General features: G+C 45.7%; 1 protein-coding gene across 1 annotated transcript in view; it reads left to right on the forward strand.

Annotated features, from left to right (window-relative positions):
• The first annotated feature begins 789 nt into the window (after window positions 1–789).
• CABP2 (calcium binding protein 2) overlaps window positions 790–17,191 on the forward strand; it is a 75,514-nt gene continuing 59,112 nt past the window's right edge. The window contains exon 1 of the mRNA XM_073681600.1: window positions 790–1,139. Within this exon, the coding sequence (XP_073537701.1) occupies window positions 888–1,139 (252 nt within the window). The 5' untranslated portion in view covers window positions 790–887. The remainder of the gene's footprint in view (window positions 1,140–17,191) is intronic.

A 17,191-nucleotide genomic window follows, 5' to 3' on the forward strand; every position in this document is an offset into this window, starting at 1 on the left:
TCATTCAAAAGTACAACTTGTACAGCAAAAAAACAAGTCCTCATACGGTTATATTAATGAAAAAAATTAAAGTTATGGCTCTTGGAAAAGGGGAGGAAAAAAGTTGCACAGAGACTTACTTTTGCCAATTTTTCTTGCTTACAACACATCAATCTCATTCACCGATTGTTCACTTGCTGCCTAATATATGGCAGAATTTGACCATTGTAATCAATGTTATTCCCTTTACCTGCCATTGGTTTTAATCTTATGCACATGCCAGACAAGTTCCACAGTCTTGACCTCAATAGTGAGTTTGCCTTCTTTGTGTTTACATGAACAGTGGACGTTTGGAATAATAATTGGCTGATTAATATTTGATTTGAATTTCTAGCTCTTTAGCATAGGATGCTGTGAGCGTATTGTGCTCCGCAGAAACATTTTGAGGATCAGATGTCTCTTTGACGAAGGCCGGTAATGATTTCTCATCTACGCCTCTTATCTGTTCCTTGTCAGAGGCTGAGGCTTGTGACTTGTTCATAATTAAAGAGACACCTGATCCTTTAACTACAATGGTTACGCTATAATTAAGGAAAACTTCGGATAAAGGGATTTTACCATAAAGACTTGGTTACGGATTAAGATTACCAATTTTAGTGTCATGTCAATAGTTGATTTTGGTGTGTACAACTGCTTGAGAGGAGGCCATTAAACTGATGTATGGTCTAATATTGGAACAATTGGTGGTTCATGCCTATTTGGTAATTACTCTGTGATATACATAATAGATGTAGAGGTTTCATCTTCTGAAATGTAATACTATGGGAAGGTAATATGAAGTGTGGACAGGTCTTCCAGTGGATGTTTAGAACAACAACAACTAGTACAAGGAGCGAGACAGCAAAGTAATGTTCTTCTTCCTAAGAGAAACCCAGCGTTCTCTAAATGAGAACAATGAGAATGGAGCTGGAAGATCAAATGCAACAGTTTCACGAAAGAAATTCATGAAGTCTAGGCCCAAAAGCAAATCTGGAGAAGATGTATCAGAGAGCTCAACAGAAAGAGGAGACACAGTCCCAGCAAGAAAACAGAGGATTCCTATTGCTGAGACCCCTGTGCTACGGTCCCTACGAGAGCGACTAAAACAAGCAGGATTACAGGTAGGAGAATCACAATGTACTTTCAACCCTCAAGCTATTTATAAGTGCATGTAGCTCCTTCAATGACAAGTCCAGCAAATCCTTTACATGGCCAGTCCGTTCTTCCATTACTGAGAAATCAACATTTTTTTATTATTATGCAAATAAGGTCAAAGAACTATTTGTAGATCTGAAACAGCAAGTGAGGAGTTTGACAAGGGAAAATTGTTCCTTTTGTAAGCCCATTGGCACCCCCACAGCATGATCACGCGGTGCCAACAAGTTGCTCTTGCAACAGGAGGCCTGACAATGGTCATATCACTAAACCAACTAGATCCTGTCAGGGGCAAGGCCTGATAGGCTTACTGCAGTCAAACACTAAGAGGTTAGATAATACACTGTACAACATAAGTAGTACAGTGTATTATCAATTATTATTATTTATTATTATAGCGCCATTTATTCCATGGCGCTTTACATGTGAAAAAAGGGGTATACATAGCTAAAACAATTACAAAAATCTTGAACAAAAACGCAACGGCAAACTGGTACAGGAGGAGAGAGGACCCTGCCAGTGAGGGCTCACAATGTACAAGAGATGGGTGAGGATACAGTAGGTAAGGGTAAAGCTGGCCATGCAGCGGTGTGGTGGAGCAATGGTTACTGCAGGTTGTAGGCTTGTCAGGAGAGGTAGGTCTTCGGGTTCTTTTTGAAGGTGTCCACAATAGGCGAGAGTCTGATGCGTTGTGGTAGAGAGTTCTAGAGTAGGGGGGATGCACGGGAGAAATGTTGTAAGCGATTGTCGGAAGAGGAGATAAGAGGGAAGTAAAGAAGGAGATCTTGTGAAAATCGGAGATTGCGTGTAGGTAAGTACCGGGAGACTAGGTCACAGATATATAGAGGAGACAGGTTGTGGATGGCTTTGTATGCCATGGTTAGGGTTTTGAACTGGAATCTCTGGGCAATGGCGAGCCAGTGAAGTGACTGACAGAGAGGAGAGGCGGGGGAATAGCGGGGGGCCAGGTGGATTAGCCGGGCAGCAGAGTTCAGGATAGTTTGGAGGGGTGCAAGAGTGTTCAAGGGGAGGCCACAGAGCAGGAGGTTGCAGTAGTAGAGGCTGGAGATGATGAGGGCATGCACTAGTGTTTTTGCAGATTGGTGGTTGAGGAATGTGCGAATCCGGGAGATATTTTTGAGTTGGAGTTGGCAGGAAGTGGAAAGAGCTTGGATATGTGGTTTGAAGGAGAGGTTAGCGTCCAGGGTTACCCCAAGGCAGCGAGCTTATGGGACTGGGGAAAGTGGACGGCCATTGATTTTGACGCTTGGGAGCAGGAGGAGAGGTGGGAGGACAGTTCAAAATGGATGTGTTGCTCGAGTAGCTTTGAGGCATAGGGGAGAAGTGATATGGGGCGATAGCTAGTCAGAGAGGATGAGTCGAGGGAGGGTTTTTTGAGGATGGGTGTGATTGAAGCATGTTTGGAGGATGAGGGAAAGACACCAGTTGTTAGTGACAGGTTGAAAAGGTGGGTTAGGGTTGGGTTGAAGACTGTGGTGAGGTTAGGGATGAGGTGGGACTGGATAGGGTCAAGTTCACAGGTGGTGAGGTGTGACGTTAGGCAAAAGCTTTGTCTGATGGTATCAATCTTCTGTTTGAAGAATGAGGCAAAGTCCTTGGCTGAGATGAGAGGAGAGGGAGGAGGCCCTGAGGGATAGAGGAGAGAATTGAAAGTGTTGAATAGCTGTTTAGGGTTGTCTGACAGTGAGGATATGAGAGATGAGAAGTAGGTTTGTTTTGCTGCAGTGAGTGTGGACTTGAAAGTAGGGAGAGACTGTTTGAATGCGATGAAGTGCTCATTGGAGTGGGACTTTTTCCATCTCCGTTCACCAACCCTGGAGGTCCGTCTCAGTTCTTTAGTCAGGCTGGTGTGCCAGGTTTGCCTGTTGATTGTGCGAGCTTTGGTATGTGTGAGGGGAGCGACCGAATTGAGGGCTGCAGCTGTTGTGTTGTTATATAAAGCGGCAGCAACATCTGCATCATGTAAGGAGCTTATGTCTGTAAGAGGGAGAATGGATTCAGAGAGAGAGTTTAGGTCAAGGTGTTTGAGATTTCTGCGAGGGTATGCAAGTTTGTGGAGTGGGGATTGTGCACCTGGAGAGGAGATGGAAGAGAATATAAGTAGGTTGTTGTCAGATAGAGGGAGAGGTGAGTTAGAGAGGTTAGAAAGGGAACAGAGGCTGGTGAAGATGAGGTCCAGTGTGTGGCCATCTTTGTGAGTGGCTGTGGAAGACCATTGAGCAAGGCCGAAGGAGGATGTGAGGGATAGGAGTTTAGGGACAGGTGAGTGGGAAGTGTCAATGGGGATGTTGAAGTCACCCATGATGATGGTGGGGATGTCAGTGGAAAGGAAGTGAAGCAGCCAGGTGGTGAAGTAGTCGAAGAAAGTGGAGGCTGGCCGTGGGGGGCGGGGGGGCGGTAAATGACAGCCAGTTGGAGGGGGAGTAGATGGGCACACAGTGTGCCTCGAAAGAGAGGAAGGTAACAGAGGGCGGCAGTGGAATTGGGGAGAAGGAGCAGTTATCTGACAGGAGGATACCAACTCCTCCGCCATGCTTGCCGATGGAGCGGGGTGTGTGGGAAAGATGGAATCCACCAAAAGAAAGTGCGGCTGGAGAAGCTGTGTCAGAGGGGGTGAGCCAGATTTCTGTTATGCCGAGGAAGGAAGGTTTGTTAGTAATGAAAAGATCATGGATGTAGGAAAGTTTGTTGCACATGGAGTGAGCGTTCCATAGAGCTCCTGTTAGAGCGCCTGGGGAAGTGGGAGCTGGGCGGATGGGTATAAGGTGAGAGAGGTTACGGAAATTTGTTGTAGGTCGTGGATAAGAGGTAGAAGTGACTGTGGGGATGTGCTGAGGATGACCAGGATTTGGAGATACAATCAAACAATTACATAATTAAGTCCCTTTGTGAAACTAGTGGGTGAAAATTAAAAAAAAACATGTAAAGATAACGGTGAACACCATTAAAAAAAATATTTGAAAATACGAATTATTTTTTTTCAGAGTGTATTAATTATACAAAAATAATAAATAAAACAATATAAATTTCGCCGTATTCTTGCTGACCCACAGAATAAAGTCAAAATTTTACTTCTGGAGCACGGCGAATATTGTACAAATTAAATAAAAAAAAATTGGTGCAAGAAGAGTGAAAAAGAAAAGGCTGGGGATTGGATTGTTAATAAACTGCTGAAGGCCCCTGTCACTACCATCTTGGTCCTCTTATGAAGTCCAGCCTGTGGGTGGACCTCATAGGAGAACATATTTTTCAATATATACTGCAATATTGTGGTATTGTAGTATATAGTATAAATGACCGCAAGTGCAAGTCTCCAAAGGAGGATTTAAAAGATAGAAAAAAAAATGTTAAAAGCTGAAAAAAAAATGTAATAATTTTTATTCCTCTTTTGAAAATTAAGAAATAAAAAAAATCTACATTTATTTGGTATCTCTGCGCCTGTAAAATGTTAGTGTATCAAAATATAAAATTAACTCAATTTGTAAACGCTGTAAAGATAAAAAAAATTGGTAACACCAGAAAAAAATTGGAAACCCCAGAATTGAGGTTTTTCCGTTCGCCACAACAACGCAAAAGAAATGCAACAAACTGTTATCAAATTGTCTTAAAACGCAAAAAACAAGTCCTCAGATGGATTCATCGATGTGGAATGAAAATATTATGGGTCAAAGAAAATGGTAACACAAGCGAAAAAAATGTATTTTATGAATTTCTAAATTTTTTTTCACTACTTTAATTAAAAAAATATAACTAGACAAGGTTGGTATTGGTATAATAGTGCTGACCTGCGGGTGATTTTTATGGCACAATAAACTTTGTAAAAACCAAATCCAAAAAACACTTGCAGAATTGTATTTTAGGCTTAATTTCACTGCACTTGCAATTTTTTTTCCCCCAATTTCCAGGTTTTTGAATTGTGAAATGAATGGTCTTATTCAAAACTACAAATTTTCCCACAAAGATCAACATACTGTACATCTATGTGGACGGAAAAATAAATAAAGAAGTTATTGCTCTTGGAAGAAGGGGAGGAAAAAACAGGGGTTAAAGAAAAACATATCCATGTGGTCAGCAATGTGCAGGAAGGGTCTGCTGTATTAATGATACACGGGCATGAGCACAGTGGCTCAGTGGTTAGCACTGTAGCCTTGCAGCGCTGGGGTCCTGGGTTCAAATTCCACCAAGGACAACATCTGCAAGGAGTGTGTATGGTTTCCTCCAGGTTCTCCAGTTTCTTCCCATACTTCCTATACTGATATGGAATTTATATTGTGAACCCAGTCATTGATTGACAGCATTATTGCTATTATTGTGAAGTAGCAGCAGGGGGACAAGGGAGCAATCAGACTCATAGGTGACAGCGATAACTTGAGGGTTTAAGCCAATGACCCCATATTCATAAACATTACACTAGTGAATGCTATTCTCAGAGCGGACATGAAGTAGTAGACAGGCTTCCCTTTAGAAACGGATTCTAATGATGCTCTGTGCCGCCAAAGCTGTAATGTTATAATCATTTATAATTAGCCAGGCTTTGCTCCTGCTTGTATAAACTGACCTGATTTTGCAGGCTCAGCAATTGTGGGGTTAATCCAAGTATTAACAGCACACACAGACCAATTTATCTTCCAAAGGTCTAGGTGACACAGAACAAAAGAGGAAAACCGACTCCAAAGTCCATAGATCAAGTAAATAAAATATGAATAATCTTCATTATGTATCAAAAATGCATACAATTACGAGTATGCACTGAAATATGGGGGCGCAAAACCCAAACAGGGGAGAAAAATACACCACAATGTCATACATATGTGTAATAAGATACTGTACGTATATAGTGATGACATTGCAATCTTGTGAAGGTATATAGATGTATCATTGCAGTCACAAAAGAATCATGTCATATTAAATATATGTCATAGGAACAGACCGTACGGGGGTTAAAACAATGTACATGTCACAATATATTCAAAGGTAGCTGTATACCCATATGGTCAATTATAGATCCTAATGTGCACATAAGTGAACCCATGAGGCATATTGCATACAATGTGTGGCATACATACTGGCAGCGTGGTTACCCTGTCGGGATGGCGCCCACCCCGATGCGCGTTTCGGCTCTAGCCTTCGTCTTTGCCTTATCACGGCAATGTTTTTTCCACATATCTCTCTTTCCTCTCTCCTTCCCCTTCTTTTGAATGTGTATGAAGAAGGCGGATAAACTTTTTTTTCTCTCCACCTCCAAGAAAATCCCACTCTGATCAGAGTCTGATTAACATAATCAGAACGATTTTCTTGGATGGAGCGAAAACGATCGTCTGCACCTGCCCTTAATGCCATTTTTTTTTATTTCAAAAAGACGCAAGTTCGGTATTGAAACGCGTAGTTAAATAAAAGGAACCTGTATGCTACTAATACTGCAGCAAGAACAGTTTATTCAGACGCTTGGCCTATGTTTAGAGTGTTTTTTTCTTATAGGTGAGCTCTTAGATTAGGTTCACAGCAGTTTTGCCTGTATTACTGGACTGGACTTTAGACAGGCACAGCTCGACTACCCATTTTTTATTACATGGACATGTTCTGTTTGGTTATTTTATTTGCATTCATTTATAAGTGTAACTAAAAAGCAATGGAGACCTCTGAACTAGGAAGCTGTAGTCACTTCGAGCTTGCAAATGGTGAATTCACTGATGGGTACCATAATCCTACAAGCCAGCTGCTGCTTTTAAAACACTGAGTTAATCCATTCATTCTTTCAAGCTAAAAAGATGCATTACACTGAGTACTCCGAAATACAATGTTTGTGGGCAATGGTATTTCTTATGCACAGAGACACTCTGCAGGAGAAATATAGCAATAAAGAGAGTCTTTACAAAGTCTTCTTCTGATAGCAGCATCATGTAGGGGCAGAGACCCTGATTGCAGTGCTGGGTCACTTACTGGGCTATTTGCTGTATTTTTTTATAAATTCTGATATACAGTCCTCCATATTCACGAGCTCTGCCTAGCTCGACTGCACCACTGATTGACATCTTCCCACATAGACAGAAATCTGTCATTCAATCCATGAACGCTGGATATCCAGAGCTTATAATTATCGAGGACTACATAGCAGGAGTTTATTCCTGAGAGGACTAACAAAGCTGCAGCGGATAAAGGGTTTTTTTTTGTTGTTGTTTTTTTAAACTGTTGTAACTTTGCTGGTCCTCTTAGTGATGCACTCCTGCGATATAGTTATTGATAATCATTAGCTCTGGCTAACCAGTGCTTATGAATTGATTGGCAGCTTTCTGTCTATCAATGGTGCAGACGGGGTTAGTCAGAGCTCATGCATATGGAGGACTGTGTAGTCCTCCTTATGCCAGTGACTTCCCAAGGTCTAGACACTTCTACCCCCCTCATTTCTTTCTTTTTTTGGTGGACTTTGATGCAGGGAAGGCTACCACATTCACTTGATGCACATCTGAACACCCTTCTCCTGATTTTATCAACCTGTACCCCAACTTGCAGGTTTGGGTACTGTGTGTAAGGGCTCACCTAGTGAAGTTGATTCACTAAGGCTGTGTGCCCACGATGCGTGGGCCATCAGAAGGTAAGAATAGATTTATTTTTTTATTTTTTTACCATTCTTTCGGTCACACTATATAAATCTATGCCTTTTGCATGGATTTATATAGTGTGACCAAGTTGTCAAGCACTTTCCAAGTGATGCTAAAATCGCTTGGAAAGCGCTTGACACCCGCATGCGGAAATACATGTGAAGAACGCTTCACTTCCGCATGTACCTGGCAGGAAAACACATGTACAATCCGCATGTACAATCCGCATGTACAATCCGCATGTACAATCCGCATGCGTTTTTTCTGCCAGGGAGATGCAGAAACGCTCAGGAAAAAATCCGGAGCATTTCTTCATCGTGGGCACATAGCCTAAGCCTCAGCTTAGTTTGAACACCCAAACCAAAGGCAATGGCATAACAGGCAGAACATGTCAGATGGTACGTGGTAAAGCAACGACCAGGACCACAGGAGAAAGGCAGGCAGCAGGCAGGCAAGCAGAACATGACATACCAGAAGACTCAGAACCAGGGGTGTAGACAAACATGGGTACTAAAGAAGTATAACAAGCCCAGGAATTTCCGTGAAGCAATGTGAACAAGTCCAGTGAAGAATTTATGCTTACAGCAAACAAATCGTTAATCAGCAACCAGCAACCAAATGGATAGCCACAGGCAGAAGAGATGAAGAAGCAAACTTGTTTACAGGAAGATCCATTTGGCTGCAGAAGCGTTTGAAGTATGAATAACTCCATAGAGAAGTTTGTTATGCTTACAGCAAACGAAGGGTCAATCAACAGATCTGAGCAAGGAAGTAGATATCAGCTGTAGAAACCACAAGCATTTAAAGAGAAGATACAGTTGAAACCAGAAGTTTACATACGCTATATAAATAGACATATATGCATGTTTTTCTCAATATCTGACATGAAATCAGAATAAACCTTTCCCATTTTAGGTCAATTAGGATTACGATAATTTTTAATATTTACCAAATGCCAGAATAATAAGAGAGAGAATGTTTTAAGGCATTCTTATTACTTACTGCAAAGTCAAAATTTTACATACAGTACAGACCAAAAGTTTGGACACACCTTCTCATTTAAAGATTTTTCTGTATTTTCATAACTATGAAAATTGTACATTCACACTGAAGGCATCAAAACTATGAATTAACACATGTGGAATTATATACTTAACAAAAAAGTGTGAAACAACTGAAAATATGTCTTATATTTGTGGCACCCTGCTACTACAGGTACCACAGGACCCAAAAGGGGTGCATGGACGGACTTCTCCACAAGAGGCCCACACTACAAACAGACACCTCCACCCTTCCACCTCATACCACCAGAGGTAGCCCTGTTAGGGATATATATACTGGAGGGTGGAGTTAGGCAGAGTCAGTGAGTCAGTCAGTCAGAGAGTAGTCTGAAGAGAGTGTGCTGACACTGAGATCAGTGAAGGAGCAGCACGTCTGCTGCTGTGCTGAGGGCCCTGAGTGTGGCAGAGTCAAGGAGAGAAGAGAGAGGAGTTAAGGGGGCAGAGGAGCATCTAAAGCTCACCCCAGGATACAAGCCGGACACCGGGTCCGCGCCTACAGGGTCCTCTACACCCAGTAGGGACAACCGGCATACCAAGAGGATTCCAGATCCCTGGTCAACATGAAGCTACCATCATTTACAGGACCACGAAGGCCCCAGCGTCCAGGGATAGTGGTTGCCAGAGAAAAGTCCTACTACCAAGCAGACAGGTGAGAGAGTGAAACAGCATAGAAGCTAGGCCCAGTTCCAGGCTGGCCAGAAGCTTTCGGGAGAGGAAGAAACGGATCAGGAGGCCTTATACCCGCTCACTGGGGAGAGTCCGGAAGTGCACCCTTCCTACTAGGTACCGTTGACCATACCTGCCGTTACACCGGTAAAGGTACTGAAGCGAATCCCCTGTGTGCGTGTCCGTCATTGCCCCCTGACCCGACCGGGCCATCTCTCACCTGCATCCCTTCTATCACCCCCGCCCCGGGGGCCCCCTCTGCCTGTGGGGAGCAGAAACATCCCAGCTGCCATCCCAACACCCCCGGAGGTCTGCAGCAGCGCTGGTACCCATTACCAGGAACCACAGGTGGCGTCACGAGACAAACTGTTAACAAACCCCTTTTAAAGAGTGACCCCCAGGGTACGGGCCTGGGAGCCGACTGCCGTGACATCCCAAGAGGGTAAAGGCCCGGGTACCGAGTCCCCCATATCCCCCTGGGTGAGTCATACTCTAGGTTCTTCAAAGTAGCCACCTTTAGCTTTGATGACTGCTTTGCACACTCTTGGCATTCTCTTGATGAACTTCAAGTGGTAGGCACTGGAAATGGTTTTCACTTCACAGGTGTGCCCTGTCAGGTTTAATAAGTGGGATTTCTTGCCGTATAAATGGGGTTGGGACCATCAGTTGTGTTGTGCAGAAGTCAGGTGGATACACAGCTGATAGTCCTACTGAACAGACTGTTAGAATTTGTATTATGGCAAGAAAAAAGCAGCTAAGTAAAGAAAAACGAGTGGCCATCATTACTATAAGAAATGAAGGTCAGTCAGTCCGAAAAATTGGGAAAACTTTGAAAGTGTCCCCAAGTGCAATTGCAAAAACCATAAAGTGCTACAAAGAAACTGGCTCACATGAGGACCGCCCCAGGAAAGGAAGACCAAGAGTCACCTCTGCTTCTGAGGATAAGTTTATCCGAGTCACCAGCCTCAGATCAGAGACCAGGTCAATGCCACACAGAGTTCTAGCAGCAGACACATCTCTTCAACAACTGTTAAGAGGAGACTTTGTGCAGCAGGCCTTCATGGTAAAATAGCTGGTAGGAAACCACTGCTAAGGACAGGCAACAAGCAGAAGAGACTTGTTTGGGCTAAAGAACACAAGGAATGGACATTAGACCAGTGGAAATCTGTGCTTTGGTTTGATGAGTCCAAATTTGAGATCTTTGGTTCCAACCACCGTGTCTTTGTGCGACGCAGAAAAGGTGAACGGATGGACTCTACATGCCTGGTTCCCACCATGAAGCATGGAGGAGGAGGTGTGATGGTGTGGGGCTGCTTTGCTGGTGACACTGTTGGGGATTTATTCAAAATTGAAGGCATACTGAACCAGCATGGCTACCACACCATCTTTCAGTGGCATACTATTCCATTCGGTTTGCGTTTAGTTGGACCATCATTTATTTTTCAACAGGACAATGACCCCAAACACACCTCCAGGCTGTGTAAGGGCAATGTGACCAAGAAAGAGAGTGATGGGGTGCTACGCCACATGACCTGGCCTCCAGTCACCAGACCTGAACCCAATCGAGATGGTTGGGGTGAGCTGGACCGCAGAGTGAAGGCAAAAGGGCCAACAAGTGCTAAGCATTTCTGGGAACTCCTTCAAGATTGTTGGAAGACCATTTCCGGTGACTACCTCTTGAAGCTCATCAAGAGAATGCCAAGAATGCGCAAAGCAGTCATCAAAGCAAAAGGTGGCTACTTTGAAGAACGTAGAATATAAGACATATTTTCAGTTGTTTCACACTTTTTTGTTAAGTATATAATTCCACATGTGTTAATTCATAGTTTTGATGGCTTCAGTGTGAATGTACAATTTTCATAGCCATGAAAATACAGAAAAATATTTAAATGAGAAGGTGTGTCCAAACTTTTGGTCTGTACTGTACACTAAGATTACTATGCCTTTAAACAATTCTGTACTGCCCATATGATGATGTCATGTGTTTGGAAGCTTTTGATAGTTTTGTTGGCAACATCAGAGTTAATTAGAGACACACCCGTGGATAATAATAATAATATTTTTTATTTATATAGCGCCAACATATTCCGCAGCACTTTACAATTAAGCGGGGGCATATACAGACAATAAATTCCGCTGCAGAAACACTTAAAAAACGCTTGGTAGAAGGTCTGCCATGTTCCCCAATGATAATCCGCATGTGCTGTGCACATGCTGCGGAAATTTCCGCTGTGGATTATCATTGCGGAAAAAAAAGCAGCACTACCAATTATTTTGCGGAAGCGCAGCGTTTTCGCCGCCATTGACTTGCATTGTAACGCATAATATCCGCATCACTACATGTGCACATGCGGATATCATGCGATTCAATGTGCGGATGGTACCCGGGTTTGGAGAAGAGGAGACTCTCCTCCAGACCGGGGTACCATAGTACCTGTAAAAAAAGAATAAAATAAAAAATAAATATTATACTTACCTTCTGATGGCCCCCGGTGTCTTTATCCGATGCGTCCTGGCTTGCCGGCAGCTCGCAGTAGACTAAAGGACCTGTGGTGACGTCATTTAGTCATGTGACAGGTCACGCGACTGCTGACATCGGCAGGCCATCAGAAGGTAAGCATATATTTATTTTTTATTTTTTACCATTCTTTTACGGTCACACTATATAAATCCATGCTGGCTGCATGGATTTATACAGTGTGACCAAGTTGTCAAGCACTTTCCAAGTGATGCTAAAATCGCTTGGAAAGCGCTTGACAACCCGCATGCGGAAATGCATGAGTACAATCTGCATGAGTTTTTTCTGCCAGGGAGATGCAGAAACGCTCAAAAAAAATCCAGAGCATTTCTGCATGGTGGGCACATAGCCTTATATTAATTGTATGACTTAATATTGAGCACACGTAGCCATCTATACACAGCAGGAGGCCGCACGTAGCTATCTATACACAGCAGGAGGACGCACGTAGCCATCTATACACAGCAGGAGGACGCACGTAGCCATCTATGCACAGCAGGAGGCCGCATGCAGCCATCTATACACAGCGGGAGGCCGCACGTAGCCATCTATACACAGCAGGAGGCCGCACGGTGCCATCTATACACAGCAGGAGGCCGCACGTAGTCTTCTATACACAGCGGGAGGCCGCACGTAGCCATCTATACAAAGCGGTAGGCCGCACGTAGCCTTCTATACAAAGCGGGAGGCCGCACGTAGCCTTCTATACAAAGCGGGAGGCCGCACGTAGCCATCTATACACAGCAGGAGGCCGCACATAGCCATCTATACACAGCAGGAGGCCGCACGTAGCCATCTATACACAGCAGGAGGCCGCACGTAGCCATCTATACACAGCGGGAGGCCGCACGGTGCCATCTATACACAGCGGGAGGCCGCACGTAGCCATCTATACATGGCTGGAGGCCACACGTAGCCATCTATACACAGCAGGAGGCCACATGGCACCCCTATGATACAGCGGGAGGCCGCACGGCGCCATCTATACACAGCGGGAGGCCGCACGTAGCCTTCTATACAAAGCGGGAGGCCGCACGTAGCCTTCTATACACAGCAGGAGGCCGCATGGTGCCATCTATATACATCGGGAGGCCGCACGGTGCCATCTATACACAGCGGGAGGCCGGACGGTGCCATCTATACACAGCGGGAGGCCGCACGGTGCCATCTATACACAGCAGGAGGCCGCACGGTGCCATCTATACACAGCAGGAGGACGCACGTAGCCATCTATGCACAGCAGGAGGCCGCATGCAGCCATCTATACACAGCGGGAGGCCGCACGTAGCCATCTATACACAGCAGGAGGCCGCACGGTGCCATCTATACACAGCAGGAGGCCGCACGTAGTCTTCTATACACAGCGGGAGGCCGCACGTAGCCATCTATACAAAGCGGTAGGCCACACGTAGCCTTCTATACAAAGCGGGAGGCCGCACGTAGCCTTCTATACAAAGCGGGAGGCCGCACGTAGCCATCTATACACAGCAGGAGGCCGCACGTAGCCATCTATACACAGCAAGAGGCCGCACGTAGCCATCTATACACAGCAGGAGGCCGCACGTAGCCATCTATACACAGCGGGAGGCCGCACGGTGCCATCTATACACAGCGGGAGGCCGCACGTAGCCATCTATACATGGCTGGAGGCCACACGTAGCCATCTATACACAGCAGGAGGCCACATGGCACCCCTATGATACAGCGGGAGGCCGCACGGCGCCATCTATACACAGCGGGAGGCCGCACGTAGCCTTCTATACAAAGCGGGAGGCCGCACGTAGCCTTCTATACACAGCCGGAGGCCGCATGGTGCCATCTATATACAGCGGGAGGCCGCACGGTGCCATCTATACACAGCGGGAGGCCGCACGGTGCCATCTATACACAGCGGGAGGCCGCACGGTGCCATCTATACACAGCAGGAGGCCGCACGGTGCCATCTATACACAGCAGGAGGCCACACGGCGACATCTATACACAGCAGGAGGCCGCACGTAGCCATCTGTACACAGCAGGAGGCCGCACAGTGCCATCTATACACAGCAGGGGGCTGCACGGTGCCATCTATACACAGCGGGAGGCCGCACGGTGCCATCTATACACAGCAGGAGGCCGCACGGTGCCATCTATACACAGCGGGAGGCCGCACGGTGCCATCTATACACAGCGGGAGGCCGCACGGTGCCATCTATACACAGCGGGAGGCCACACGGTGCCATCTATATACAGCGGGATGCCGCACGTAGCCACCTATACACAGCGGGAGGCCGCACGTAGCCATCTATACACAGCGGGAGGCCGCACGTAGCCATCTATACACAGCGGGAGGCCGCACGTAGCCATCTATACACAGCAGGAGGCCACACGTAGCCATTTGTACACAGCAGGAGGCCGCACGGTGCCATCTATACACAGCAAGGGGCCGCACGGCGCCATCTATACACAGCGGGACCACATGGTGCCATCTATACAAAGCAGGGGGCCACACGGTGCCATCTATACACAGCAGGGGGCCGCAAGGCGCCATCTATACACAGTGGGACCGCACGGTGCCATCTATACACAGCAGGAGGCCGCACGGTACCATCTATACACAGCAGGGGGTCGCACGTAGCCATCTATACACAGCAGGAGGCCGCACATAGCCATCTATACACAGCAGGAGGCCGCACGTAGCCATGTATACACAGCAGGATGCCACACGGCGCCATCTATACACAGCGGGAGGCCACACGTAATCTTCTATACACAGCGGGAGGCCGCACATAGCCATCTATGCACAGCGGGAGGCCGCACGTAGCCATCTATATACAGCGGGAGGCCGCACGTAGCCATCTATACACAGCACGAGGCCACATAGCGCCCCCCCAGAGACAGCGGGAGGCCGCACGCAGTGACGCACACACACAAACATATACAGACATATACATACACGCATAAACACATTTGAAACACAAAAATACATATAAACAGACATCACACAATGATATCTGCCTGCACACACACACTCACTCAATCACACTCACACACTCACACACACACACATACTCACACTCACACACACACACTCACCATCCCCCGGCTCCAGTCGTCCAGCTTCTCTCCGGAGCAGCAGTGCAGGCCGGGCACGCACTGCGTGACGTCACACTAGTAGACACGGCCGCGCACAGGGCCGTGTCTCCTAGCGGTGACGCGGCCGGGCCAGCACACAGGGAAGTTAACAGGTGCAGTGCTGGCCCGGGCGAAGAAGAACAGCGGCTGTGCGCCGCTGCTGGGGGAGCGTTCCGGGGGCCCCCCCGCCACTGTCTGCCGGTATGTGCCGCGGCGCCGCACATATTATAATGAGGGCAATCTGGCCATGGACCCCCCCGGAGCCCCGGGCCTCAGATTGCCCTCATTACAATCCGCCTATGGTTTTATTGTTTGTCACACAGTAGCCCCACTTAGGCCTGGGTCTTCCTTCTGCCTTTCAGCCCTCACTGGGGTCACTTGACTCTTGGGAATCAAGGTTTTCTAGGGCCTCCAACTTATCCCAGTAGCACTGCGTGTCCATTCTCAGGCTTTAACCTGCTGAATACTAATAAAAATGCATACATTTAAACACAATAAACCCATCATTGGTAGTCAGCCTGGGTCCATTATTTTTCATTAAGACATTATTAGGGGTCATTCTGGCACTAGTTTTTCTTGGATGATTTTTATCTGCGTTTTTCACAGATAGAACTCATACCTACAATAGTTTATGAGGCTGCTCACATCCGTGTATTTTTGCAGCTCAAGGTCCATACACAATCTCAGAGACGTTCGATCTTGATCCAAGTTTCAGATTAAAGTCATAAATGCAAGTCTATAGGTCTGTGGAAAAAAAAAACTTGGACAGTATTCAGATGCTATCCGTGTGCTCTCTGTATTTCACGGGCTGTTTGATAGGGGACGCTTGAGAAACCTCCAACAGTTCTTTTTATCATCCGTGAAAAACTGATGAAACTGACGGTAAAAACTGACACTCACCAAACTCTGATGGCAGCCTGACCAGAAACAATGAAAACCCAGACCATTTTTAGACATCTAAATGAGCCCTTACAGTCACATACACTTGCTGGAGGCCAGTATATCAGATTTCAAGAAAACATGATAAATTCAGCTCTTGTGCAAAACATCAAACAGCATATATTCAAATGCCTAATGTAAAATGCCAACATTTAACATCACAAGACAAAGGACAACAGGTTACTTCACTGGCGGTCCAAAATTCAAAGACAGATTAGTAGGAAGGGGGTGATTCAGTGTTCTGACAACTTCCTTGGAGTACCTCTTTAAAAGTCAACCTACCTTGGCCAGTGTAAATAGATAGATTTGTAGGGGGTCAGCCCTTACTGGACATTGAATGACACTGTGGCTTTAAGAGACCATGCTCCCCTCTGATTATTGCTCTTGGACTAGTCGCTTAACCCCCTATTGTTTTGGTTTATGCTGTTGAAGGGAGAAGAACCAGAAAGTGCGAGAGACCTCGTGTGTGCCTGAGGTAACAGACAGGATGTTTGCCTGTATCCTGATGAGGAGAGATAATAAAAGGATCTTATGTTCTCTGGGGAAAAAATAAAGACTAGACTATTTCAAGATTGTTTGTCAAGACTGTGTTCAAAAGTAAAGAGCTGCATCGCACCTCCGGAACAGCTTCCATGAACATTGGAGACCTGAGATAACAGATAGCACAGTATGTCATCCATCCCTTGTCATTGAGAGGGGAATAAGACTTACCTTACTGGAAGAAAGAAAGAGACCAAATCTACAGGAGAAAGAACTCAAGCATAACTCATCCGGCTCAGCTACTATAGAACCAAGCAGCAACTGCCTATCTATTCCTGAACTGCACAATTATGAGTGAAACACCGGTACAGTACTGTGTGAGGGTGTAGCTCAGTCTTCTCTTTAGTTAGGACGCTGTAGCAGCGTGGCCCAATTAGCGGAAAAACCAGATAGTGAATTAGCCGAGAGTAGTTTGTAAACCTGATTTATACTACTTGTCTTGTACTGTCATTGCCATAGCTGGAGCATAGTTTTGTGATACGCTTCAGCTATTTCTCCTAATATTCATGTTATTAACATCATATTTATAAAAACTGATATTTCTATCTTCCGGCATATAT

Source organism: Phyllobates terribilis, unplaced genomic scaffold (assembly GCF_046119375.1).
Source record: "Phyllobates terribilis strain yellow unplaced genomic scaffold, ASM4611937v1 Scaffold_5__5_contigs__length_657084704, whole genome shotgun sequence".
Taxonomy (NCBI): domain Eukaryota; kingdom Metazoa; phylum Chordata; class Amphibia; order Anura; family Dendrobatidae; genus Phyllobates; species Phyllobates terribilis.